This window comes from Siphateles boraxobius, unplaced genomic scaffold, assembly GCF_051911475.1.
Source record: "Siphateles boraxobius isolate OS27281-9 unplaced genomic scaffold, OSU_SipBor_1 66, whole genome shotgun sequence".
NCBI lineage: Eukaryota > Metazoa > Chordata > Actinopteri > Cypriniformes > Leuciscidae > Siphateles > Siphateles boraxobius.
Genome location: NW_027509193.1, coordinates 17,197,124 through 17,221,942, shown reverse-complemented (window position 1 = coordinate 17,221,942; position 24,819 = coordinate 17,197,124). Strand labels below are relative to the sequence as shown.

Sequence of the window (24,819 nt, the reverse complement as noted above, 5' to 3'; positions counted from 1 at the left end):
AAAGTGCATTGAATTGAACTCTGTAATAGAACTATATATTCAGTAGTACACATAAATATACATGTGTATATTTAGATAAATGAGAGACCATTTCTAAAACATTTGAAATCTAGTCTACTGAAGATATCTGATCTGAACTGTGCTAGTGCAGAAATGTGCTACACAATTGCTTCCTTTGCAACATCTATATTGCACTTGTGGTCTGAACACTCCCCTCTTCCTGTGTATCATTTCCTTCATCTCTGTGTAACTCGCTCACCATCTTTTCAGCCCTCTCTTTCCCTTGCAAGATTATCAATTTACTCCTAACTTATCATAGTTTACAAAAAGTGCTAACACAGCAGTTGAGCACTACTATTTGATAACCTTTGTAGACCGAAGAGTCTTCAAAAAAAAGAAAGAAAAAAAAAGGCATGTCAATCTTTATACTTGTTATCCACTAAACATTTTAGCAGCGCACATCAAAATACTCTTAACAAACAAGCTAAGGCAAATGTCACACCCATGTTAGTCTAACCGATCTGTTGACGTACCTCTGACAATGTCAGCTCAAGTAATGTGGATGTCAATATACGCACACTGACACAGTTCTGTTTTTGCTGTTTTATATTGTCTTATAAAGCCACAATTCAACGCAAAATTGTATTGTCCGTCAACCCAACCTGTAGAATATCAGCAGTTTTGAATTCAATTTAGGTGACTTGGGTCACTTTTTAACACTGGTGTAACTGTCAAAAAGAGGACCTATTTACCATAATTCACTATCTTTATCACTCCAAGGACTCAAAATAAATTAATAAATTAAAAAAAAAAGGCAATACAAATATTCAACACATTATCAAGCAGTTCGTTTTTATAGAATTCACTGTCTGGTGGCCAAAAAGTCGCTCCATTAATCAAAGGATGACGAATGATTATACTGGTTTTTCAATAGGTGTCATTTTCTAAATTTATGGACTTGGACTATTCACATCAACAATAATAAAACTCATAATTTGTGTAAAAGTAGCTGTTAGCCACTTCTCAATTAAATCTGATTAAACTCACATTTGGAAAATTAGGTTTATTGTATTTTCTTCCAGGGAGTTTCCACGGTGCAAGATTAAATTTTTTGAAGTTAAATGAAAAAGAAATACAAAGAATCAATTTATTTAAGGCCATTTATTGGCACTCATGATGGAAAAATCAGTTGTGTCACATCTATTCTGTCTAAGCGGCATACTTTCACACAGAACGCGGTCACATTAGTTTTTCTCCCTCATGCAAAACTCCCAGAAATACAGATTCCAATTTGAATGACTGGATTTTGCCTGCGAAAGTTCTCCGAGCAACAGTAAATGTCACCACACCTTTAATGGTAACTGATCAGGCATGTTTTCACTGGGCATCTGTCAGCTTTGCTACGGACCTTTTCCCTCCTTCCTCTATGACTCTGAGGGAGCCACAGGCTCAAGGATTGGGCAAGTAGAACGGATTGGGACAGGGATAATATGTAGGGCAGAGATCTGCCAAAAAGGGAAATTGTAACATTCTACATTTTTAGACACTTAAATTCAAAGCTCTCTGCAGTCGAAATTTGAGCTCTGTAACTGGCAGGAGGTCACATGATCCCAGGCTGCGCAATATATTTCAGTCATTTTTTTTCAGCAGTGTCAGCAGCATTTTGGAAGCTGTTCAAACAACTTCTCAACCCTCTAAAAATACAGCACCAATACTTAAAGTTTAAGCTAACATCTGAATCAATATAATTGTAGGGAGAATCACTATCCACATCTTGTCCAAAATCATCATAATGAAGAAAATGTCCTCTTTTTTACAGCATATAAAGGGGTAATCCTGATCTGTAAGCACACGTTCTTGTTAATTTCTCTCACAGGGATACCTCAGGACTGAATACAGGCCTTCTTCTGGCTACGCCTCCGCCCCCTCAGGCCTGAAAAGAAAAAATAAGTTAAAGTTGTTTTGTAAAAAATGAAAAAAGGGCTGCGCGGTTAATTGAAATAAAACCGTAATCGCCATATGGGCTTTGTGCGGTTATCAAGTTGTAAATGCTGCTATTTAATTAAATATTTGCACCGCGTGTTTCAGAGTGAAGGGCAGCACTTTGTTCTTACAAATGAGCAGCTCATTAGTTCACAGTAAATGTTGCTCCACACGAACTCCATCTCAGCATCTGTCTGAGTTTGGGTTGCTTTAACATGCATACTCAAAAATCTTCAAAAGAGAAGCTTTAAGGGCTAACCGCAGTTTCCCGTCAAAATATGATCAAATGGTTTAACGCTCGAAGAATACAATTATTATTATTAATTATTATTTTTCTTAAATATGCATTTTACATCTTTACAGTGAAATATTACAATAGTAATTTATTAGTTGTATTATTAGTATTATTTTTATTGTCATACTGATATATAAATCACCTAGTTTTGGCCAAGTTGTGCAGCACTACAAATATTTTTTTTTAACTGCATTTTAAAACAGCAATCACAATCATGCAGCCCTTCATGAAATATTGCACCATTTGAAAATACTGTACATGACTGTAGTCAGGATACATACCATCCTCGCCATCTGTGGCAATAGTCTGAAGAGAAACACTCCTTGGACCCATTTTGCTCTTTTTGAGCTTAAACTTCACTTGTGGTGGATTTATGATCTCAAAGGTGTCCTCAATTTCATCAGTGCTTTCAGTCTCTGAGATCTTGCGAGTAACGGGAGAAATGTTTTTGGATGCATCTTCTTGCTCCTTAATATGATTGGCCAACCGAGATGCTTCCTTGGAACTGTTGGTAAGCTTGGTGTCTTTATGATTGATCTGTTTTGTATCTGTGTTTTGATGGGTTGTTTTAGAGAGAGTATCTGGACTCTGGTTGTTTGCTCTGCCTTTCAAGAAATGCCGGAAAGAAGAGCGCTGCTTTTTAGAACCAAACAGAGAGGGCTTCTTCCCATCGCCCTTACCGTCCTCTGTCCCATCCGGGGATGTAGGGGACTGTGAACATACACTGTCCCCATTGGGGTAGATTAATTTGTCCTTGTTACTCACAGAGGCCTGGTCAACATAGTCCCTCAGCTTAGAAAGATCCTGCAGAGATCCTGTTACACCTAGACTGTTGCCAACGACTAAAGAGTACTTAGGGTTGTGGTATTTATGTGCAGGCACCTTTAGGTTCGCCTGTTTGTTGTCCTCTACAGAGATCTGGAAGCGCGACGTGGATACGGGAACTGTGAGTTTGCTGGGTTCTGCTGGCGTTTTCAGCACAGGAACTGTCAGGGCCGGCTTGCTGATGTGAAACTCACGGTACAGGTCCACTTTATCAGACACTGCATACAGCTCTCTGAAGTCATTGTCAAAGAAGTCAACAACTTGTCCTGACATCACAGTGATTGTGTTCCGGTTCATCCTAGAGGAACTCCATGTAAAGCTATGAAGATGGGAAGAGTAAAGCACATGTAATGATGAAAGAGTGAAAAAAGCAACACAGTTGTCAACAGAACAGCAATGTGTACTGTTTGGTCAACATACTAACCTATAGGATCCAAACATTACTTTCTCTCCATCTACCAACATATATTTTGAGCACTGCGATCCTGGCAGACGACCAAAGGACAGCGGCATGCCAGAGCCCCGCACAGTTCGCACCCGCAGGTTCTGAAAGAGCAAAGGAGAAAATAATTAAAGCCGGGTGAACACTGCATCAATTTGCCCCGATTTTGCCATCCAAGACACAATTCTGGGACTGTAAATCATTTATTTCGTCACACTGGAAAAACTGGCAGTCTTGGATGATAAAAGAACAATCTTATGCTTCAGAAAAACGTATCCATATTTTTAAATTTGGGGTTCATCTAGTGAAATAATAATGAAAAACCAAAATGAGCACAGCGACAGGTGACATTGGTGCATGTGATAGAAACGTTTAGATAAAAATATATTTTTATTTAGCATTCCAGTCAAATTATGGTCAAAATTACTACAGGTTCCGTCTGAAGAATTAAGAAATGCCTCTTTTGTCCAGTAACCAGTCACAACTGACTCTAGACTCACAAGTTTGTTTTTGTTAATAGAATGAATATAGTCAACTTTAGCTTAAGAGCTAGTCGGTATCATTTCAATTATGTGAGTAAAAGAGGATGTCAAAACAGATATGGACTGGTTAAAACTCCCTGTCAATTGTGACCAAAGTCTTAACCAAGATGTGTACGAGACACACAGTCCGCTCTAACTTTTGGTGTAACACTGTGCAATTTGACCTCATAAAAAAAACCTGGCTTCATACAAAAATATAAATGTACAATAAAAAAGACCATTAAATAGCGGCTAGACACACATCAGATGACACCTACCTAAAACTATAAAGTTTTAATAATTATTCTAATTCTATGAGAATAGGGAAGTCCACACCACAGCTATAAAAATAATGACACCGAGGAACAATATTGTTGAAATTAGTTTCAGAATGTTTTTTCTAGCAGATAAACAACAAAAACAGCCAATCATAATCCACCGACCCTTAAGAGCTTGAGCATTTAAAGCAGCAGACGAAAAAACATGCAGCGCAAATATTTAATTTAATAGCAGCATTTAGCAAGAACTTGATAACCACACAAAGCCATATGGCGATTACGGTTTTATTTCAATTAACCGAGCAGCCCTATTTTAATTTTTACGAAAACAACTTTAACTTATTGTAACAAGGTTATACGTTATGTGAAGGAGGCGGGAACTGGCGAACAATCAACAATTTTAATGATAAATAAACAAATACAAAAAAACGAAAGTAATGACGGTAGTCCCTCATGGTCGACTGCCACCACACATAATAAAACAAAGCAACAAATAAAATCCAGGCCTGGCCTCTCTCGATCTTCCCTGTCATCGCTCGTCCTTTTATGCTTCTGCTCCTCCGTGAGAGATACGAGGCCGGTGCGTCGCGCACGTGTCGCTCATCAGTAATCACACCACCGGCCTCGTGTCGCTCTCTCACTGCCCTCGGCCACGTCCTGCTCGCCACACTTATTTTTTTCTTTTCAGCCCTGAGGGGGCGGAGGCATAGCCAGAAAAAGGCCTGTATTCAGTCCTGACAAAACAGAACGTAATTGCCCATTGGTGTGGACGCCAATATAGTTATTGTTCTTGGTGTGAATGGGGCTTTACTCCTGGTATAAAGTGGGAAATCTGGCTTTCACAAAAGATGTGTCAGATCATGGGCAGATATATCGCTAGTGTGAGGTTAATGAAAAAGAAATCCTTGCATACAGAGGTGTGGTGCTTTCATTTCCACACTGAGGACTTAAAAGAAAGGAATACTGTAGCTACAAAAGGACTCGAGTACAAGGCTGGCATGGACAGGGAAAAAGCAGAAGCGTGAGAGATGAGGGTGCTCCACAACTCTCCTAAATGAGATCAAGTTGCCCTTTTTTCTTAGCTCTGTTGAAATCTGCAGATCCTCTTTCAGGAAATAACAATGCTGAATTATCCAACTCTATTGCTCGGTGTAAAAAGCCCCAGTGTCCTACATAAAACAATCCACATAGATAAAGCTTGTTGGCAGTTTATCTCAAGGAGATCGGTGGTATTTGGGGCAGTCTTGCGGAAAGTCCTGGGTTTCATTCTACAGCGCTGTTATGCATGTGCACAGCAGACCAGGAAGTCAGTTGAACCCTGTGGCAACAGCTGAAGAAACCATCCAGAGTTTCAAGTTCACACAGATCCCTTAAAGGTCAGCTGACAATCTGTTGACGTGCATTTATGTGTGATATGGCAAGTTATGTGTTCAAATCATGTTTGACTTCTTTTCCAAGAAAGCCTGATAAGGCAAGTCTGCATATTGTTAACATATAAACATTGTTGTTTTGATAACGTGTGTCTTCTCTTTAATTTTGTGTGATCACACGCAGAGTTAAGATTAAAATGACAAGGGATCATGTTGGTTTACTAATAGCTTGTATTAAAGGGTTAGTTCAGGCAAAAATTAAAACTCTGTCATTTATTACTCACCCTCATGTCATACCAAACCCATAAGACTTTCTTCATCTTTGGAACACAAATGAAGATACCGTAAAACTTCAAATTATAGCCGAGCCCCAAATAGACGCCTGTCTCTTTTACACGCCTGGTGTGGCGACAGGTTTGGGTAAATAAAGGCCGTTCTCAAATAGAGGCCGGGTCTGTTTTTTAGTTTCAGGTTGTATTTAATCTTCTAAAAGCAGACGATCTGACGGCCGCCAAAGCAAATTTGTGTCCCGCCAAAGACTTTTTTGATCGGTGAGTAATGTAGAATAGAAAGACAGCTGCGCTTGACAGGGCGCAAACGAGCAGAGAGAGAGAGTGCCCAGGCCGCGCGCGCGCACTCTCCCCTCTTCAAACAACACGAACGCTGTCTTGCTCTCCCTCCCTCGCGCAGTAAAAGGTCGGAAGACCGCAGTTTCACATGGAGCATCTGGAGATTTTTAGAAATTCTAGGAACAACATCTCAATGAACAACATGTCAACACTAAATTATAAAGGCCTGTCTCATATACAACCCGGTGCAGTTCGACGATTTGGGAAAATAAGAGCCCGGGCTATTATTTGAAGTTTTTCAAATTTTTGATTAAATCTGAGAGCTTTCTGTCCCACCATAGACAGGTACGCAACTACCACTTTCAAGCCCCAGAAAGTTAGTAAAGACATCATTAAAGTAATGCATGTGACTCCAGTGGTTTAACCTCCATTTTATGTAACACGAGTGCTTTACACAAAAAAACAACAACATAATTTACCACTTTTTTTTTTACAAAATATTAATCTCCAACGTGCATTCACGCAACGTCTGCTTTCGCATCAACAACACGCATGCATTGTGATGCTCTTGTGAACACAGATAGGAAAAGCTCTCATATTTCATTAAAAAGATCTTCATTTGTGTACCAAAGATGAACGATAGTCTTACAGGTTTGGAATGACATGGGGGTGAGTAATTAATTAATGGCAGCATTTTAATTTTTTAACTGAACTAACCCTTTAAAAGAAACAAAACTTGAATGGGGTTGAAGAACAGACACTGATTAATCCTGAGCAGGTAGTTTACCAAGAATTGTTCAGTATTTTAATTGATTTAAACTCCATGGTCACAATAGTTAAGTTAAATGTCGAATTATATAAAATAATCTAAAATAAAATGATAATAATAATTATAAATATAAATAATGTAATATAAATTGATAATATAAAATCAAAAACAAAGCCTATAATGGACCAAGATATTTTATATTTGCTTCTGTATAATGCATCCTGATATTTTACTTTTACTATTCCCATTACAGTCATTTAAAGAAATTTTTTTAATTAAAATCATGAATTAAAGCCAGTACAACACATTTTTTCACATTATGGTAATGAGAATAGAAGAAAGAGAATCTATTATTTTTTTTTTTTTGCATTACTGTAATGAACATTTGGGGGAAATGTGCTTACTTGTCAAAAAAATGTTTGACCTAAAATTTGTGTCATTTTTGCTTTATGTAAAATACAATTTACTTTTTTCCTCGTTTTGATTTATGGGGTAAAGTTTGTGAATCAGTCAATCATTTTCACTCACCCTTAGATGCTGCGTAGAAATCTGCAGCCTGCTGCTCATGTCCAGGAAGTGCGGTAAGCCGTTCTCCTCCAGCAGCAAGTACACGGCCACCCCTCTCTTACTCGCAGCATCTAAGAGATCCTGCAGGATCTGCAGGTCTGTCAACAGGTCCATCACCACTGCAACTAACTGAAAACCAAGCGAAACCAAACAGTGGTAAGCGCTTAACTTATTCACTGAGCTTATCATAGCATCTGCTTTGAGGTGTGTATGATGCCACACTGGCCCTTTTTTCTTTTCTTTTTTTATTTGATGACTCTAGTCTTCTTTTTACAGTGGCACTCGCAGTGTAGCTTGTCTCAGCTTGAGGTAACAAGTGAAGTCTCTCATACAGGTGAGGGGAGAACAGGGAGCAGCTACACACACTCCAGAAGACGCATTATAGGCGAGGTGATACTCAGAGGGTTTAGACCAGAACTCAACATGAGTCTGTCACAAGCTATCCATAAAACAAAGCAGCCAATCTGGGTCAAAGGGCATGTATAAACCAAACACTTCAGCATTTAAACAAATAAAATGTAAACTAGGTCAGCATAAAACTCAATGACGTGGAAAAACAAGTTTGAATTTATTGGATCATTTTAAAGCTTGTTTAAGGTTAGGCATAAAACCCTTCTTCGTCCTCACTGACTCACACGTCAAAGCTCAATGTAAATAAGAACGGAGCAATTTGCATTAAAGAGAAAACAAACACAGGCGAGTCTGTTCAATTACTTTTGATAACACAGATTCTGTTTGTCTGCTAAAATTAAAAATGCATCTGGAATTATTTTTTTAGAAATGCTGTAAAGTCAGGCATATTATATTGTGAGTAAGCCATCCCTTTCAGAAAAGGAACTATACCTTTTTAAGCATTCTTCACAAGTTAAAGTTCAAGGAAATGTTATTTTTAAGATGCATATTTCTTATCAGTTCTTCAAGAGGAGTTGCCAAATGCTTCAGATAAACATCAAAGACCTTCAGATGACCTGATGATATGTGCGAGCATCAGGATCAACCTGAATAATATGTAAATGGAAGGTCCTGTGGACATAGTCTAATGCTAACATTGACACATTTCCTCAATTTCAGAGCCGACTAGCATTTCATTTTAGTTTAAGGCACGTCTAAATATCAGCCAACTAAAGATTATGGAACAGTATCTCAAATGTACCCAGGATGTTGTACTAGACATACATGTGCATATACTGTCTGTATTAATACACTGAATATTACAAAAGCTGTGCTTGAAGACGAATAGTAAAAACATAAATTCACAATTTAGTGACAAACAAACTCTCAGCTGCTGTATAGTTTATCTATAAATGAACATAACTACAAAACTGCAGCACCTGCCAGAATGACATTAACGTCATTTGACAAGTGTATTTAAATAAGTTTCACCACAAATAAGTCTTACTTGTCACAGCTCTGTGCACCATACGTACACGATTGTACACTAACAGACACAGGGTAAAATGTTTATATATACAATTTACACCAAAAAATCAACTAACCAGCTATACATTTCACACGGTATTAATTTTACTGTTACAAATAAAAATTATCTATTAAAATCAGGTACAAAGATTTTAATAATCTGTTGAGTATTATCTCATGCCGTTTGGAACGTATGACAGATTTACAAGGCATCTGTGAGAGGAAACGTATAGCTAAATTATAAATTACATGAATGAAATGAAATGTAGTAGAACTCCAGTTTTTGAGCTTACATTTTCCATGAACCTTTATTTCAGCTTTTATATTAATTGAGGGTTAGTGTACAGTGCATGGGGTGGACTGATGCCGCTGAAATGCTTTGTTCCCGAAGTGTGTCAATGTGTGTGTGTGTGTGTGTGTGTGTGTGTGTGTGTGTGTGTGTGTGTGTGTGTGTGTGTGTGTGTGTGTGTGTGTGTGTGTGTGTGTGTGCGTGCGTGCGTGTGCGTGCGTGTGTGTGTGCGTGTGTGTGTGCGTGTGTGTGTGCGTGTGTGTGTGTGTGTGTGTGTGTGTGTGTGTGTGTGTGTGTGTGTGTGCGTGTGTGTGCGTGTGTGTGTGTGTGTGTGTACCCGGTAGCAAAGTAAGACTTGAGGCCTCGGGCAGTGTGATTGACAAGGCAGTTACAGACAAAACCCAAGGCTACATAGGAGAGATTTTTGGACTGATTATTACTTGACTCTGAGTGGAAAAGTATCAGCAACACGTGAGAGGTGGTGGTACGCAAGAAAAAGTGAAGGTATGCTAAAGATTAAAATATAGAAGTGCCAGTTCAGTGCGTACCGGCCTCACTTCGAGCACTTATTTCACTTTCATTTTAGGGATAAGTTATGGGTAGGGTTATATTTTAGGGGTAGGGATACATTTTCAGACAGAAATGTTGTCAACAAAATATATTGATCCAGGAAGAAGTGACCGCAGGGACTAGGCCTCATCAATTTCCAAGAAATCCGACTTCTTCACTCCAGACGAAATCTGCTGAACTTAATTATTAATATTTGTACTTAACTTTATTCCATTATTATTTATTCAATTTCCCCAAAACTTTATGGCATGTTTTAAAACAGTTAGGTGAGAGTTAAATGTTAATTATTTTAAAAGATGATATCATTCATGCTCAGTCAAAAGTATAGAACCACATGACTGACAATTAACTTAAAATCTTGTCATAAAGACAGCCCCATATAAACTTACAGTAAAGCTGGTTGAGGCCACATGATTCATCATCATGTGCATGATACAAATAAAAAACAATAAATCTATATAACATCTTCAATATGACTATATTTAAACAACAGGCTCAAGACACTAATTAACAATCACTTATTTCCTTAATGTCCATTACTGTTACTACTTTATTTGTTAGTACTTTATCTTAAATAAAATAATCCAATAGTTACTAGTATATTTTTCTCAAGTTAATTATTCATTAGATTTGAGAGTGGGGATCTGTGGTTCAAAACATCTTATTTTATGTTTTACGAACAATGGGAATTTATAACATAGGTCTAATAAAAATGTAATAGTGACTATTCAGTTGGCACAGGAAAATTAGACATGATCTCCTGGAGCTGAACTAGTAGGTACTAGTAATAGGAGTTACTAAAAACTTGAAAAACAAATAAAATACATACTAGTAGGAATTAAAAATGGCCAGTTGACCTGTGAACCACAGATTACCATAGAATTGAATGGCAAATAATTGCCAACCAGTAACAATGGAATCATTACTTGTTGTGATATTAGGATAGTGAATATTATTTAAGGAATAAGTACTATCATCTAATGCATAAGTAGGCCAAAGAATACTAATATTCAATATTATTGATCTGACTGTACTGTACTGACACTATTGGATGAGAGCTGAACTTGTCACATGCCTGTCCTGTCTTGTGTTGCACATGGGTGTTTTGTTATTTTGGGCCATGTGCTCTGGTCGTTGTCTGATCCCTCCCCCTCGTTACCTGATTATTGTTTGAGTTCTTCCACCTGTCCCCTCTTGATTTGTTCCCTTCTTAAGTCTCCTCTTGTTTGCAGTCTTTGTCGGATCGTTGTCTAATGTCTCCTGTTCCCCGTGATTCCCCGTTCATGTTAAGGTTCAGTTGTTTCATTCTTATTTATTGTGTTTTTCCCCCTCGTGGGTTTTTGCTTTGTGTTTGTTTATTTTTGTAATAAATTACCATTCTCTGCATTTGAGTCCTCACACCTTTTTTTATCTTGCACGTTCCGTGACATAACGATCCGACCAAATGAGGACTCAGCGGAGAAGAGGGGCCATGCCAGAGACTGTTTACGTTCTGTCTACCCAGCGAGAGACTGTTCACGTTCCGTCTGCCCAGCGAGAGACCGTTCACGTCCCGTCTGCCCAGCGAGAGACTGTTCACGTCCCGTCTGCCCAGTCTGAGACAGATCCGGAAATGCCCATTTGTGTGGCCGCCAAGGCACTCACGGACTATCTGGAGCGTCTGGCTCGGATCCTGGACATGCCCGTGTCTCCTGTTCCAGAGCCGGAGGCAGAGCCAGTGCCCGTTCCAGAGCCGGAGGCAGAGCCAGTGCCCGTTCCAGAGCCGGAGGCAGAGCCAGTGCCCGTTCCAGAGCCGGAGGCAGAGCCAGTGCCCGTTCCAGAGCCGGAGGCAGAGCCAGTGCCCGTTCCAGAGCCGGAGGCAGAGCCAGTGCCCGTTCCAGAGCCGGAGGCAGAGCCAGTGCCCGTTCCAGAGCCGGAGGCAGAGCCAGTGCCCGTTCCAGAGCTGGAGCCAATGTCTGTTCCAGAGCCAGCGCCTGTTCCAGCGCCAGAGCCGGTGTTTGTTTCTGTGTTTGTGTTTGTTCTTGTGACTGTTACAGTTCTTGTGTCTGTCCCTGAGCCGGTGTCCGCTGTACCTGAGCCGGTGTCCGCTGTACCTGAGCCGGTGTCCGCTGTACCTGAGCCGGTGTCCGCTGTACCTGAGCCGGTGTCCGCTGTACCTGAGCCGGTGTCCGCTGTACCTGAGCCGGTGTCCGCTGTACCTGAGCCGGTGTCCGCTGTACCTGAGCCGGTGTCCGCTGTACCTGAGCCGGTGTCCGCTGTACCTGAGCCGGTGTCCGCTGTACCTGAGCCGGTGTCCGCTGTACCTGAGCCGGTGTCCGCTGTACCTGAGCCGGTGTCCGCTGTTCCTGAGCCACCGTCGTGGCCACCCGAGGGGTCTTCACCGCCCTGGCCGCCCGAGGGGTCGTCTGCTTCGCCCTGGCCGCCCGAGGGGTCGTCTGCTTCGCCCTGGCCGCCCGAGGGGTCGTCTGCTTCGCCCTGGCCGCCCGAGGGGTCGTCTGCTTCGCCCTGGCCGCCCGAGGGGTCGTCTGCTTCGCCCTGGCCGCCCGAGGGGTCGTCTGCTTCGCCCTGGCCGCCCGAGGGGTCGTCTGCTTCGCCCTGGCCGCCCGAGGGGTCGTCTGCTTCGCCCTGGCCGCCCGAGGGGTCGTCTGCTTCGCCCTGGCCGCCCGAGGGGTCGTCTGCTTCGCCCTGGCCGCCCGAGGGGTCGTCTGCTTCGCCCTGGCCGCCCGAGGGGTCGTCTGCTTCGCCCTGGCCGCCCGAGGGGTCGTCTGCTTCGCCCTGGCCGCCCGAGGGGTCGTCTGCTTCGCCCTGGCCGCCCGAGGGGTCGTCTGCTTCGCCCTGGCCGCCCGAGGGGTCGTCTGCTTCGCCCTGGCCGCCCGATGGACTGTCTGCTTCGCCCTGGCCGCCCGATGGACTGTCTGCTTCGCCCTGGCCGCCCGATGGACTGTCTGCTTCGCCCTGGCCGCCCGATGGACTGTCTGCTTCGCCCTGGCCGCCCGATGGACTGTCTGCTTCGCCCTGGCCTCCCAGGAGTAAGCGTTCTGTCCCTCCCGTCCCGCCCTGGTCTGTCCCTCCCGTCCCGCCCTGGTCTGTCCCTCCCGTCCCGCCCTGGTCTGTCCCTCCCGTCCCGCCCTGGTCTGTCCCTCCCGTCCCGCCCTGGTGTTTCCTTCCGTCCCGCCCTGGTGTTTCCTTCCTGTCCGACCCTGGTCTTATGGAGCGTCTGGTAGCCGCTCCGTAGGGAGGGGGTAGTGTCACATGCCTGTCCTGTCTTGTGTTGCACATGGGTGTTTTGTTATTTTGGGCCATGTGCTCTGGTCGTTGTCTGATCCCTCCCCCTCGTTACCTGATTATTGTTTGAGTTCTTCCACCTGTCCCCTCTTGATTTGTTCCCTTCTTAAGTCTCCTCTTGTTTGCAGTCTTTGTCGGATCGTTGTCTAATGTCTCCTGTTCCCCGTGATTCCCCGTTCATGTTAAGGTTCAGTTGTTTCATTCTTATTTATTGTGTTTTTCCCCCTCGTGGGTTTTTGCTTTGTGTTTGTTTATTTTTGTAATAAATTACCATTCTCTGCATTTGAGTCCTCACACCTTTTTTTATCTTGCACGTTCCGTGACAGAACTGAGCTGGACGATGGCATCACTATTTTCTGAAGAACTGCTTTATAGATTAAATGAACTAATTTAATAATTAATGATATTTACAACAGAACTGAATCAACACTGACTTCAGCAATGACACTGTTTTATTTTAGAGCTGCTGTACAGCCGAAATGAACCCTGTTTGAGTCACTGAATAATTTTCATGTTATTACTGTGCAACTGCTTTGAAACTGTATTCTGTTTTCAACTGTATTGCAATCTGTATTGTATAAAGCGCTAAATAAACATAGGTGACTTGATTTGACTAATTGAACAGATTACTACTGAATTGTGAAAATTAACTACATTCTACTACACTGTAAAAAAATATGATCAATAAGTTAAGACAACGTTTTCTAAGTAAGTTAAGCAATTTTCAACTTCATTTATAAGTTATACAAGATTAAACTTATTTAAACTGAAGTCAGTTTAATGTAATTTAAGTTGAAATGACTTAAAAATCCAAGTTGGTTGTAACGTTATAGCCTACTTAAAAATGTAATGCAGCTACTTTTTTTGCAGTGTATTGGAAAACATACTAATATTTTTAAAAAGTAGCCTACTAGTAACAAAAATAGATTTATTAAAAATGTATTTTTTTAGGAACAAGTAGTAACCTTGCAAAACAAACGCCTACCTTTGTAGATTCTTGAATGAGTCTGCGGACCACCTCTTTAATGTGCGGACTGTTAGTTTTGGGTGGGTGGGTGTAAACCGACACCCGAGTTACCCCTTTGTAATGGCCGTTGCTAGGCCAACCGATGTCCAGCGGAGGGATCTCCGTGTCAGACATGGTCGGCCAGTAGGTAGAGTGAACACCTGAGTCTTCACTGGTATCATGGGGCGACCGTGAGCAGCAGGTGTCCGAATCACTGTCATATTCCTGGAACGTGTCCCGCAGCCATTTGATTTCCCTGGCGGAGAGAAAGTCTTTAACGTTATCCTCTTTGAGACGCATCTTAAACGCGCCATCCCCGTTCTTCAAGAGCTGCTCGAGCGCGGCCCGCTGCTCCTCGCTGTAATAAAACTCTGGTTTGGACTCCGGTATCTTCACGTTAACATGATCGTCGTCCATGCATACTAGCTGAGACTCAGCCATGGCAGCTGCTGCCGGAAAAAACGGTTCACCTGTGTGGCTCCAGGCAGTACGCTCTCTGCCCACCTTTACCTGTTGGAGTGGTTGGTTGAGGTGATTTCAGAGCAAGATTAAAGAGAATGGGTAGGCGGGGTTTATGTACAGTTGTGGGCGGAGCATCGCCAAACTGTAAGAAGGTTATTGGGGAAGGACATGACGACACTTGTTTAACTTCAAAAATAAAAGACGGATAAAAGTGTCACGGGAGTTTCCCTGACTGACGCAGTACTTTTCTCTTTATAAAACTGCCAAGAAATTGAATAATAAATACAACTACCACCAATAAAAATACCCCCCCACTCCCCCCAAATTTATTTAGGCTACCTGTTAAACTTTACTTATAATAGAAACGAGAAAGTCATACAGGTTTGGTAATAATGGTGATGAAATGACAGATTTTTTTTTTTTGATTGATTGAACTATCCTTTTAAAAAATAACACAACTTATATCTGAAAGCAGAAAGATAAAGTTTATTCAAACCCATCATTTGCCATCTGTATTTTCCACCCTGCATAGTAAAACAATAATCATACCTATTCTGCCCGTGCCATAGGCCTATTTTGAAAAACAACATTAAGATTTTGTTTGGTAAAATTGGTACAGTAACATGAAAGCTTTGCTTGGTACTGTAACACCTTCTCTTGTGTTAGTGTGTTCTACTGAAAATCTTAAAATAAAAAACATGAACTGGACATGAAAGCGGTAAAACGATCATCGTATGGGCTACAGTATGTACTGTATTATTCAGTAATTCATACTGTATAAGGGAAACCGTCTAGTGATTAGGAGAATTTGACATAAGGGAAATTATATAGTCCTTTCCTCGTACCTTATTGGTAAAAAAAACAAAGGTATAGTTATGTATAAAAAAAAGAGAAGCAACAAAGACCTTCATGAGTAATGTCTTTTTCTCACTTCTCTTCAAATGTTCTGCATCCAGCTTTATAAAAGTAATTTAAAATTAATCAACCAGTCCATACATTATAGGCAGGCATTTGGCGAGAGTACGATGGACTTAGTATGGTGATTCCACACCCCCAGGCAGTCGGAAGATATCAGATCTGATCTGTGTAATTGACAGGGAAAAGTCCAGTCTTGCCGCGCAATCGACCTTTCCACCACGATGCATCTGAACGGTCCAGTACTTCAATGATCTCCCCAGCATTGAAGCCCAACTCATCATCTTCCTCTGCAGTGAAGTCATATACAGCTCTCACCTGTATGGTTGACCTCTGAGACACACACACACACACAATAAAGTGTCAGTAGTACCATAAAATGTACTAATATCCTTTGATATATTTATATAACTAGCCATTTAAAGGTGAAGAGTGTCATTTCTGTGCCACTAGTATCACAAAAAAGAATCGCCAAAATAATAACTGTTTGCAAACAAGTTTCTCAAACACCCCTTACTTTCTATTGGTCAGACAAAAAGATAGTCCTACCCCCCAAACTCACGTCATTGGCTGGTTGTCTCAGCATATTAAGCTGGGACAGGAAAGTATTTTAACATTGAAAATATTACACACATCACCTTTAAAAGAAAAAGAAAAAAAAGAAGAAGTTCACACAAGACAGTGTTTAAACCTTGAGAGCAAGTGAGATTTCTGGTGTCATACCGGAGAAGGCAAAGTTTCTGAGGTTCGCCGTGGGGCTGGGCTGTTCCTCCCTTGGTGACCCACAGTGTTAGCTTTCTCCTCAACACTTCCTCTCTTGCTCTAAAAAAAGAACACAGCTTTATTTATTAGCCAGAAAAATTGTTTAGAAAGAAAAATATTTACTTTTAAGCTTTTAATAATCAGTTTTCCAGGTTTCCTGTAGGTTACAGTTGGTTAGTGGGAGCAGGTATACTTCCATTTTGAATGGAAGCTTTTTAATAATTCAGCAAGGTTTTTCAGATTTGAATGCATGCACAGCTGGGGTTTGACCGTTGACATGCTTGTACCTTCTGGTTGTAAGTTTGATCTGTTGTGTTGCGTTGTTGTGATGAGGTTTGTGGACCACCATAACCACCACCTGGGGGAGGCCGAACTGGTTGACTCTGTAACTGAAAATAAGGACCAATTATTGATCATTATTTATCTCCTGTACACAGACCCTCAGATTCATTCACATTCACATAAGCAACGTTTGACAGAATCTGCTCATATAGGGCATTGATAATATCTAAACTTCTGCCCCACAAAGCTTCACTTTTTGATGCTCTTACATCAGATATCTCTTGAAAAGCAAGAGTGAAATCAGCAGATGGATTAGTTCAAAGAAGGTAAAAAGAGAGTTTAATGATTAAGTTTTGTCTGGAGTTATGAGATTCAGTATAAACAGTGACCTAGAAGATTAACAGCAAACCTACTGTATTTATTGATTTAAATCTAGAGTTTATTTACAGGCGGAGGTGCTCTTGGCTCATCTCCACTTCCGTCCCTTAGGAAGATCTCCCTCTGCTTGGATATGGAGGTGACCTTGTAATGCTCCACAAGCTTGTTTAGAGATGTAAACCTATCCGTCCACAGGTAGTACTGGCCCGATTTATCCTTCATAACTTTAAAATGCTGTACATCATGCTCGTGTCTGTAGAGCAGTGGAAAAAAAACAAAGTGAGATATTAATAAGTGAATGTCAGAAAAATGAACCTAAATGTTCACACTTATTTCAGTGTCTCGTTTGGTCATATAACAGACTGATAAAAAAAATTAACTATCTATTAGCGTTTTGATTTTTAAACTACGGTTAACAAAAGCTGCACAACCTGCTCTTTACACTAGAGGGAACCCTTGCTCATTCTCTCTCTATCTCAGTCTTGCACAGTGCATTCAGTTTGGACCTACTGTATAGGTGATTTATGAGAGGATGGCTGAAACAAATGGACTGTCTGACTGCTGTAATAAGATGGATGTTATAGATGCATTATTGATGGAGTGTTTCCATAGGCCAGATTCAGTGTGTGTGGGCCTGAAATGGCCCAGGTGTGAGCCTCTAGTCAATGAGGATCGTTCAGCCTCATGGCTTAAGGAGCAAGAATACTGACATTACAATTTGTGGGATTACAGATTCTCAGCTCTTTAAGGGTTACCTTCATTGGACAGCTGAAATATTAGTACTAGGATAACATTTTCAACATTCTTTTCTTTTCGTGTAATGATTACAGTGAACTTAAGGAAACACACAAGCAAAACAAAACGTATATGTGCTGATGCAAAAATTTAAATCTGACATCCTAATATGATTCCACTAATTCCAGTTTTACCTGACTGAGATGGAGAAGTCTCCAGGGGAACTCTGGCTGCCACGGATCAGAAAAGCACCCACCTCTTGGGATTTTAGCATCTCCTCAGCCGAGCTACGACTGGCGCTCTCTTTGAACCAGCTGGAGAGGGAATCCAAATACACGAATGCTTATTCAGGTCTCACTATTAACTACTACTTGTTCACAGGTTATTTGCACGTGGTTGCAAAGATTAATATCACATGAGCTCACCTTGGCGTTTGCCTTTCAACATAGTTTTTTGGTACGAAGCCCTCGTGACCGTGTAGCTCTGCCTTGAACCAGTCGTCTTGAGATCCTAGGATCTGTTTAGAGTATTATTTGTCAAAATGAATTTCTGTCACATAAAAAAAAAATCATTCTTTGGTAAATATTAGTTATGAGATAGATATTTTTATTAATATGACATTAAAAAGTCAAAATTATTAGATAATTTGGGATAAAAACATAGGTTTATTGACATAAAAAGCTGAAATATGAGACAAAAAGTCATAAGTATGACAAAATAAATCAACCTTTAATGTCACAATTATGACCTTAGTGTCATAATTCTGACTTTTTGATAATCATCATGATTATCGAAGCAGTTTTAACAGTTTTTTCATTTAAAAAAAAATATTATTATGTTTTATGCAATGCATCATTGTCTTTCTTAAAAAACAAAAAACAAAAAAAAAACTAACAGTCGATAGTCATCATATGACTCACATTAACTTTGCCCAATGCATTGGCACTAGCTATAAAGTAACTGCTGTAGTCAGGAGTGGTAGAGCAGCACTAAAAGATTGTTTGAACTCCATCGGCTGCTGATGCAAACAATTATTTGACAATTCACATGACTCATCCAATGTGTGTCTTGATAGGTCCAAATTCACACCTCCATTTGAGTTTTAAACCTCAACCATTTTGAAGAAATCTTGAATGCCTCATTTTCTGTGCAGTCATGAAGCATCCAGAGTTTCATGAACCCATGTTCAGTGAGCCCATTTTCTTCTTTCTGCAATGTATCAAAACAATAGCTGGATTTGTCTTATACTTGTTTTCACTGTCTGCACTGTTCATGTTCCGTTTTTTTTTTTTTTTTTTTTTTTTTACAAGCATCTGTAATGCTTTTCATGTGGCGGTCAATGCATAGAATGGCGCTTGCTTTGAGCGGTGTTTTAAAGCCCTGACTCAAGGGCCTCACAACTCTGAAGCCAAAGTAAGAGCTTTTAGTTTGTGTGCTTGGGTCCTCTATCACTCACCTTCAGAATGTCTCCTTTCCGGAAACTGAGCTCATCTTCGGCTGTGCCATTGAAGTCATACTTTCCCCTGGCCTCCATGATAAAATACTGAGTTGAACGGAGCAGATAGCTGCCATGAAAGAGATAGAGAAAAAGGTTACAGGTTAGACAAACCAGGGTGATAAAAGCACCAGAAAATTAAGAGTAAATGTGTTAACCTCAGGCTTGTGAGAGACCAGAGAGGTCAAACTCCTGCTGATGTTCTATACTAAGCAAAAGCGTGCAGCTGTGGTTAGCTGGCTAGTCACAATTGTATGCAATGCAAAAGTGCATCTTTATTAAAGGGGGGCAAGTTGGTGAGAAAAAGGCTACTCAGTGCTTCTCATAGCTTAAGATTTGACCAGTCAGTCCTAAAGGTTTTAATGGGGGGAAAAGATGAAGAAATGAACGAAGCAGGTCAATTATTGTATTAACCCATAATTATGAATGAAGAGGTCAAGACTTACTATAATACACTGTCTGTGATCTGAGGGTGTTGAGACACTTGTTTAACTGGCATCAGGAGGCCATCACAGCTCCACCTAAAGAGCAGACAGATGCAGGTGTAAATTTATGAAGTAAAATTAATTGTAGCATCACAAAACATACATGTATAGTCCATTCACACGTGTGCTACTGTATAATCCAGGTCACCACTTGTAAGATAACTTTTAAGTTGGAAACAAACATTTAAGTCATTATTACTTATAATGTTTTGAAGCTTTTAAAACTTTTTTTTGGTGAACTAATTCTTTAAGTCTGTCCATTTCACTTTATTTTAAGGTGTCCGTGTTACAGCGTAATTATACATTTACGAACTGAGTAATAATAACTAGCTACATGTACTTACTATAAGATTAGGTTTAGAGTTTGGGGAAACGCTTCATTTTACAGTGCGTTAACTTACGTGTACTTACAGTGTACTTACCTAAGAAAGTACTGGGTAATATAAGGTAAGTACATGGGTTAAGGCTAGGTTTAGAGGTAGGTTCAGGTTTAGTACCTAGTTATTACCCAGTTATTGTAATTACTATAATAAGTACATATTATGTACATGGGGAACAGGACTGTACAATTATGCGTTACCGAGTTTGGTTTAGGGTTAGTTGCATGTAATTATGCATAATTTATAGTTATTACTATAGTAACTACATGCAACACGTAAAGTGGACACTATAAATACAATTTTTATGAAAACCGCCACCTTCATATTTGCAATGGGTGCATGGTAGTTTCTCTTTAAGAGATAGTTTTTATTTTAACCAGATTGGTTGAGAAGTTTAGAGGTCTTCTCTGTCAGAAAGAGAAAGAGTGAATAGAAAAGAAAGGGATACTGGTTATCAGGATAATTTGCATCAGTAGAAAGGAGAGATTCACAAACAGCTGAGGAGGAAATGCAGATTAAATTATATTTAATCACTACAGTATGATTCATATCCTTCCCCATCCTCCATTTGAGATGGTGACATGAGAAAACACGTGAGAGGGAAATAAAAGTGGCTTATATATACAGCTGAAACTTGAACAATTTGAATATCGTGCAAAAGTTATAATTTTGATGATTATGGCTTACAGCTTATGGAAACCCCAAAATCAAAATCTCAGAAAATTTGAATATTAAAGAAAGTATTTTAAATACAGAAATGTCGGCCCTCTGAAAAGTATAATCATGCACATATATATAGTTATATTTACTAAATATATAAGTTTCCCCTTTTAATTTGAATTACTGAAATACACAAACTTTTGCACGATATTCAAAATTTTCTAGTTTTACCTGTATATATATATATAAATAAAATGAATATTTTATTTAATAAAGGGGATGAAAATGTAATAAAGATTTTAACCGAAGTGTTGTTACAAGGACAATATTAAGAAAGACTGTAAGACATAAGGCTCGTTCACACCAAGAACACTAACTATGTACTGTAACTGTGTGTGCTTAAAAGTGTATTCTTCAGTTTTGTCGTCTGCCACTTTAAAAGCTCAAGCTCTTCAAAGTCAGGTGGATTCTGATGGGCTTTCAATGTTTTTATCGTCTATCAGCTGAAAAAAAAGTAGTACTGAATGATTCCAACGATATCGTTTCTTGGTGCCATTATCGTTATAGTTGTGCTGTATAGTTGTGGTGTGGACTCTATAATGTGTCCATTCTTTTATTGTAGAATAATTATATCTTCATTGTTATCGTTATAGTTTTCGTCCTTGGTGTGAACAGGCCTATATACAGCGATATACAACGTATACAACACACCACTCATTTTCCACTCATTTTGATGTTAGGATGACAAAAAGTTTGAAAAGTTAAATTTTTAGGGCGGTCCTCCTCAGTGGTCTAACAGCGCTCGTCAATGTCAATGAGATGGCCAAAATATGTTACCATATACTTGTCTGTGTATGTGAATGTGTGCATATTTTATAATAAAATATTATTTGTAAATAGTTTTAATTGATTACTTCACAACTACAATTATATATAGAACTTCTTTTACCATTTTTTTTCCTTTAATCCCTTTTATACTTCCTTTACAGTTCTAATTCTAATAATATCTTAATACTAATTCCTTTAAATTAAAAGACTGAATTAGCCCAAGAAAAAAACACAACTTTGGTCCCACTCTCAATGTTCAAGAAATGGCTTACGGCCTTGTTACAAAACACACTACTCCTACATGGACCTCTGTGAACACAAGGGTACTACCTTTCATCTCATATTTCAAGGTGTCATATCATACATTTATTATTATTATTATTAAGGTGTCATATCATACATTTATTATTATTATTATTACTACCCCAGATGTGTTATAAATTAAGGTCATTACACAAAATTTTATTTTTCAGAACCAATTTCCACTCCCACTAAAATCACGGTCCATTTTACTTCTGCACTTTTAAGAAACACCCATTTCACAAGCATAATCAACAAACCAATAGGTGTCATAGAAGCGTAAATAAGGACAGGCATGTGTTGATCTGTTAATCTCTCTGGCATCACAATGCTGTAGAAGTCATTTTTGCTAAATATTATTTTCATAGTGCATCAGGCTCCTCTCTTTTAAAATAAAATCAAGGACATTTTGATTCCTCATAATATGTAACAGAAGTCATTTCCTCACAGAACTGTTAATGGATAATGCTGCAGCTGCAGCAGATGTGATATTGAAATGACATTTTATCCCTACAATTGCACCAATAATATTAGGGCTGATGTATATTCTCTTCATAAAATACTGTGCATTCGTTCAAAGAAATGCATGTGCATCTAATCTCTTGGATTAGACTACATTTTTCTGAAAAACTTCTGTCCAAATTTTGTCCCAATTAAATCTCATGTGATGTTTTTGGTCTTATACTGTACATGCTGTTTTTACTGTACTGGTTTGCAGAGTCCTACTCTGGCATAGTTTTCGATGTCATCTATTTAAATTTGTCACCTCTTGATTACATTGAGCCACACTCTGAGACATGGAGTTGTCTGTCCCTCCTTCTCCCCTCTGCCCTTGTTAAAAACCATTTCTCAGATGAGCAGCTATTAGATGCAAGAGCTGATCTGTCAGTCATGTTAATGTGCTTTGTCAGTTCCACGGTGCTCAGTTATCTTTGCCTAAACTGAGTCTGAGCTCCTGCCGTAACACAGACAGAGACAGAGGGGGCTCAATGACGACAAATGTTCAAAAAGCAACAATTTCACATTAAATGGAGTGCAAAGTGTGCGATCCATGATGATTAGAAACCTGACTGCAAATGTTACAGAAACACTGTCTGTTCTCTGTTCAATGATACACAATTAGGAAGCTTGTGAGGAGGAGAGCTTCTGTTTTGGTTTTGTGGATTAATCTCACTTAATCTGGCTATGAATGAGATGAGACAGAGAGATAGAATACGCTAGAGCAAATTAGATCCATTCTTTGCATAAAGATACTTTAATTGGGTATTTCAAAGTTTATCAAAAATTCAAACCAAAACTTTCCCATACATGGTTTAAAATTCCACACTAAAACAAATTCAAGATTCTTCACTATTCCTAGGTCATTATTTAAACAAGTAGATTTGTGACATTGATCATGTGTCAGATGTTTTCCAAAAAAAGATGCTCTTTGGATCATATCAAATCATGCAGGAGAACATGATCATACGTTTATTTAGTTTATTCTGCTGTCATTAAAGCAAAAGAGGAATGAACCTAATATGAAGATGTTCAATGAAATTGTGGAATTCAAATTTTATTCAATTGTGACATTCCGTTTTTGCTGATATCATCATTTGTTATTAACTTGATTAAATAATTCTGTATATGGTCAGAACTGCTGTTGAACCTGTCACACTTCATCCGCCCTCTACAGATCTGCACTCTTTCATATGTTATAGTCTGTCAATCTGGAATATAAAGATAACAGGATAAAACAATCTGAAATAATAATAATAAATGTGAATTCAAATAAAAACTGCGTTTGACTGTTTTTAAATCATATTTTTATCTCCAATTTATCTCTAAACATTGATATACAGACCTCAGAGTTCATGTAAAGATCAATACAGACACTAAAATAAAGAGAGAGCAAAACAAAAAAGCCATATAAAGACTGAAAGCTGATTTGACTGCTGTTATGAGGAAGTTGTTTCATGAATAAACACTTTAAGTCTCATTCCCTTCATAGATGATCTATTTGTGTAACTGTATGTGCTCTTTATGCAGAGGCTCAGAGCATAAACTTACTACTTAACACTAAGTAGCCTACTGTATGTACAAGTAAAACGAAGCGAAACAGTTTGCATTGTTTGTAATTTTAGAGTTGATAATAAGATAACTTTTAATTGCTAGAAATGGGGAAATTGGAAACTGAAGTGGAAAAGGCAACCAAAAGAAATTATATATATATATATATATATATATATATATATATATATATATATATATATATATATATATATATATATATATATTATAGTTTGCATATTTTAGCTTCTTCAAAGTAGCAACGCTTTCTAGGTTATATTTTAGCTAGATTGCATATTCTGGATTTCTCTCAACCACTTCCATGGTTTCCCTTCACTATCCAGACTAACAATAATATTTAATGTTAATGCAGAAACGAACAGTTCAAACGAGCATCTCAGTGTGTCAGAGCGAACGCAGTGTTGCAAGCGGCAAGGAACTTCACGCATCCATTTCTGGTAGTGGCAAACTAGAGACAAACCAAATTAGTTTACCGTCATCTCGCTGTTTTACTGTCCGGCAACGAAGAAAAGATAAACCTCCCGCAGAAGAACTGTCACCTTAGCGTCTCACAAATCACCATGTAGGCTACTCAGCCGCTACCTGTCCTGCATGCGCGTACGCGCGGAGCCGCGTCTCAAAGCACTGTAACTGTACAGCACCCACAAGTACGAGCGGAACCTTGGACTCCGCCCACATAGCGCACTATAGCCTATCCGTGTGAGAGATATTCAATTGACTTTCAATGGGGTCGATTCAAGGAACTGTTGCCATAATTACAACTTCTGTTCGCGAGCGTCTATATCGACCTTGTAGCCTAACTTTTGTGATTAACAAAATACACTTTTAAAACTTCGTTGAAATATGTTGCCTATAGCTATAGCCTAGTTGTATATAAAA

The 24,819-nt window shown here is 39.5% G+C and overlaps 2 protein-coding genes across 2 annotated transcripts; both read right to left on the bottom strand.

Moving 5' to 3' along the window:
• Nucleotides 1-1,146: 1,146 nt before the first annotated feature.
• fam83fa (family with sequence similarity 83 member Fa) lies at nt 1,147-14,745 on the bottom strand. Its single transcript, XM_077212571.1, has 5 exons — nt 14,168-14,745; nt 7,581-7,748; nt 3,528-3,649; nt 2,560-3,422; nt 1,147-1,933 (listed from the first exon to the last, which is right to left on the bottom strand). The coding sequence occupies exons 1-5, from the start codon at nt 14,627-14,629 to the stop codon at nt 1,884-1,886; spliced, it is 1,665 nt and encodes a 554-aa protein (XP_077068686.1). The 5' UTR covers nt 14,630-14,745; the 3' UTR covers nt 1,147-1,883.
• Nucleotides 14,746-15,109: 364 nt separating this feature from the next.
• On the bottom strand, nt 15,110-24,568 carry grap2a (GRB2 related adaptor protein 2a). The gene is made up of 9 exons (XM_077212610.1): nt 24,414-24,568; nt 19,664-19,738; nt 19,179-19,287; nt 18,148-18,239; nt 17,917-18,036; nt 17,057-17,240; nt 16,615-16,716; nt 16,289-16,387; nt 15,110-15,898 (listed from the first exon to the last, which is right to left on the bottom strand). Exons 2-9 carry the CDS (start codon nt 19,714-19,716, stop codon nt 15,722-15,724), a joined length of 936 nt encoding a protein of 311 aa, XP_077068725.1. The 5' UTR covers nt 19,717-19,738; nt 24,414-24,568; the 3' UTR covers nt 15,110-15,721.
• Between the last annotated feature and the right edge of the window lie 251 nt (nt 24,569-24,819).

Excerpts from the sequence above, each read along its gene's own strand:
- fam83fa (XM_077212571.1), bottom strand. The coding sequence starts at position 14,629 with ATGGCTGAGTCTCAGCTAGTATGCATGGACGACGATCATGTTAACGTG. Across the intron at positions 3,650-7,580 it reads TTTCTACGCAGCATCTAAGG|AACCTGCGGGTGCGAACTGT; the intron begins GTGAGTGAAAAT and ends TTGCTCTTTCAG. Across the intron at positions 1,934-2,559 it reads TGCCACAGATGGCGAGGATG|GCCTGAGGGGGCGGAGGCGT; the intron begins GTATGTATCCTG and ends TTTTCTTTTCAG.
- grap2a (XM_077212610.1), bottom strand. The coding sequence starts at position 19,716 with ATGCCAGTTAAACAAGTGTCTCAACACCCTCAGATCACAGACAGTGTA. Across the intron at positions 19,288-19,663 it reads ATCACAGACAGTGTATTATA|CTATCTGCTCCGTTCAACTC; the intron begins GTAAGTCTTGAC and ends CTTTCATGGCAG. Across the intron at positions 18,240-19,178 it reads GGAAAGGAGACATTCTGAAG|ATCCTAGGATCTCAAGACGA; the intron begins GTGAGTGATAGA and ends TACTCTAAACAG.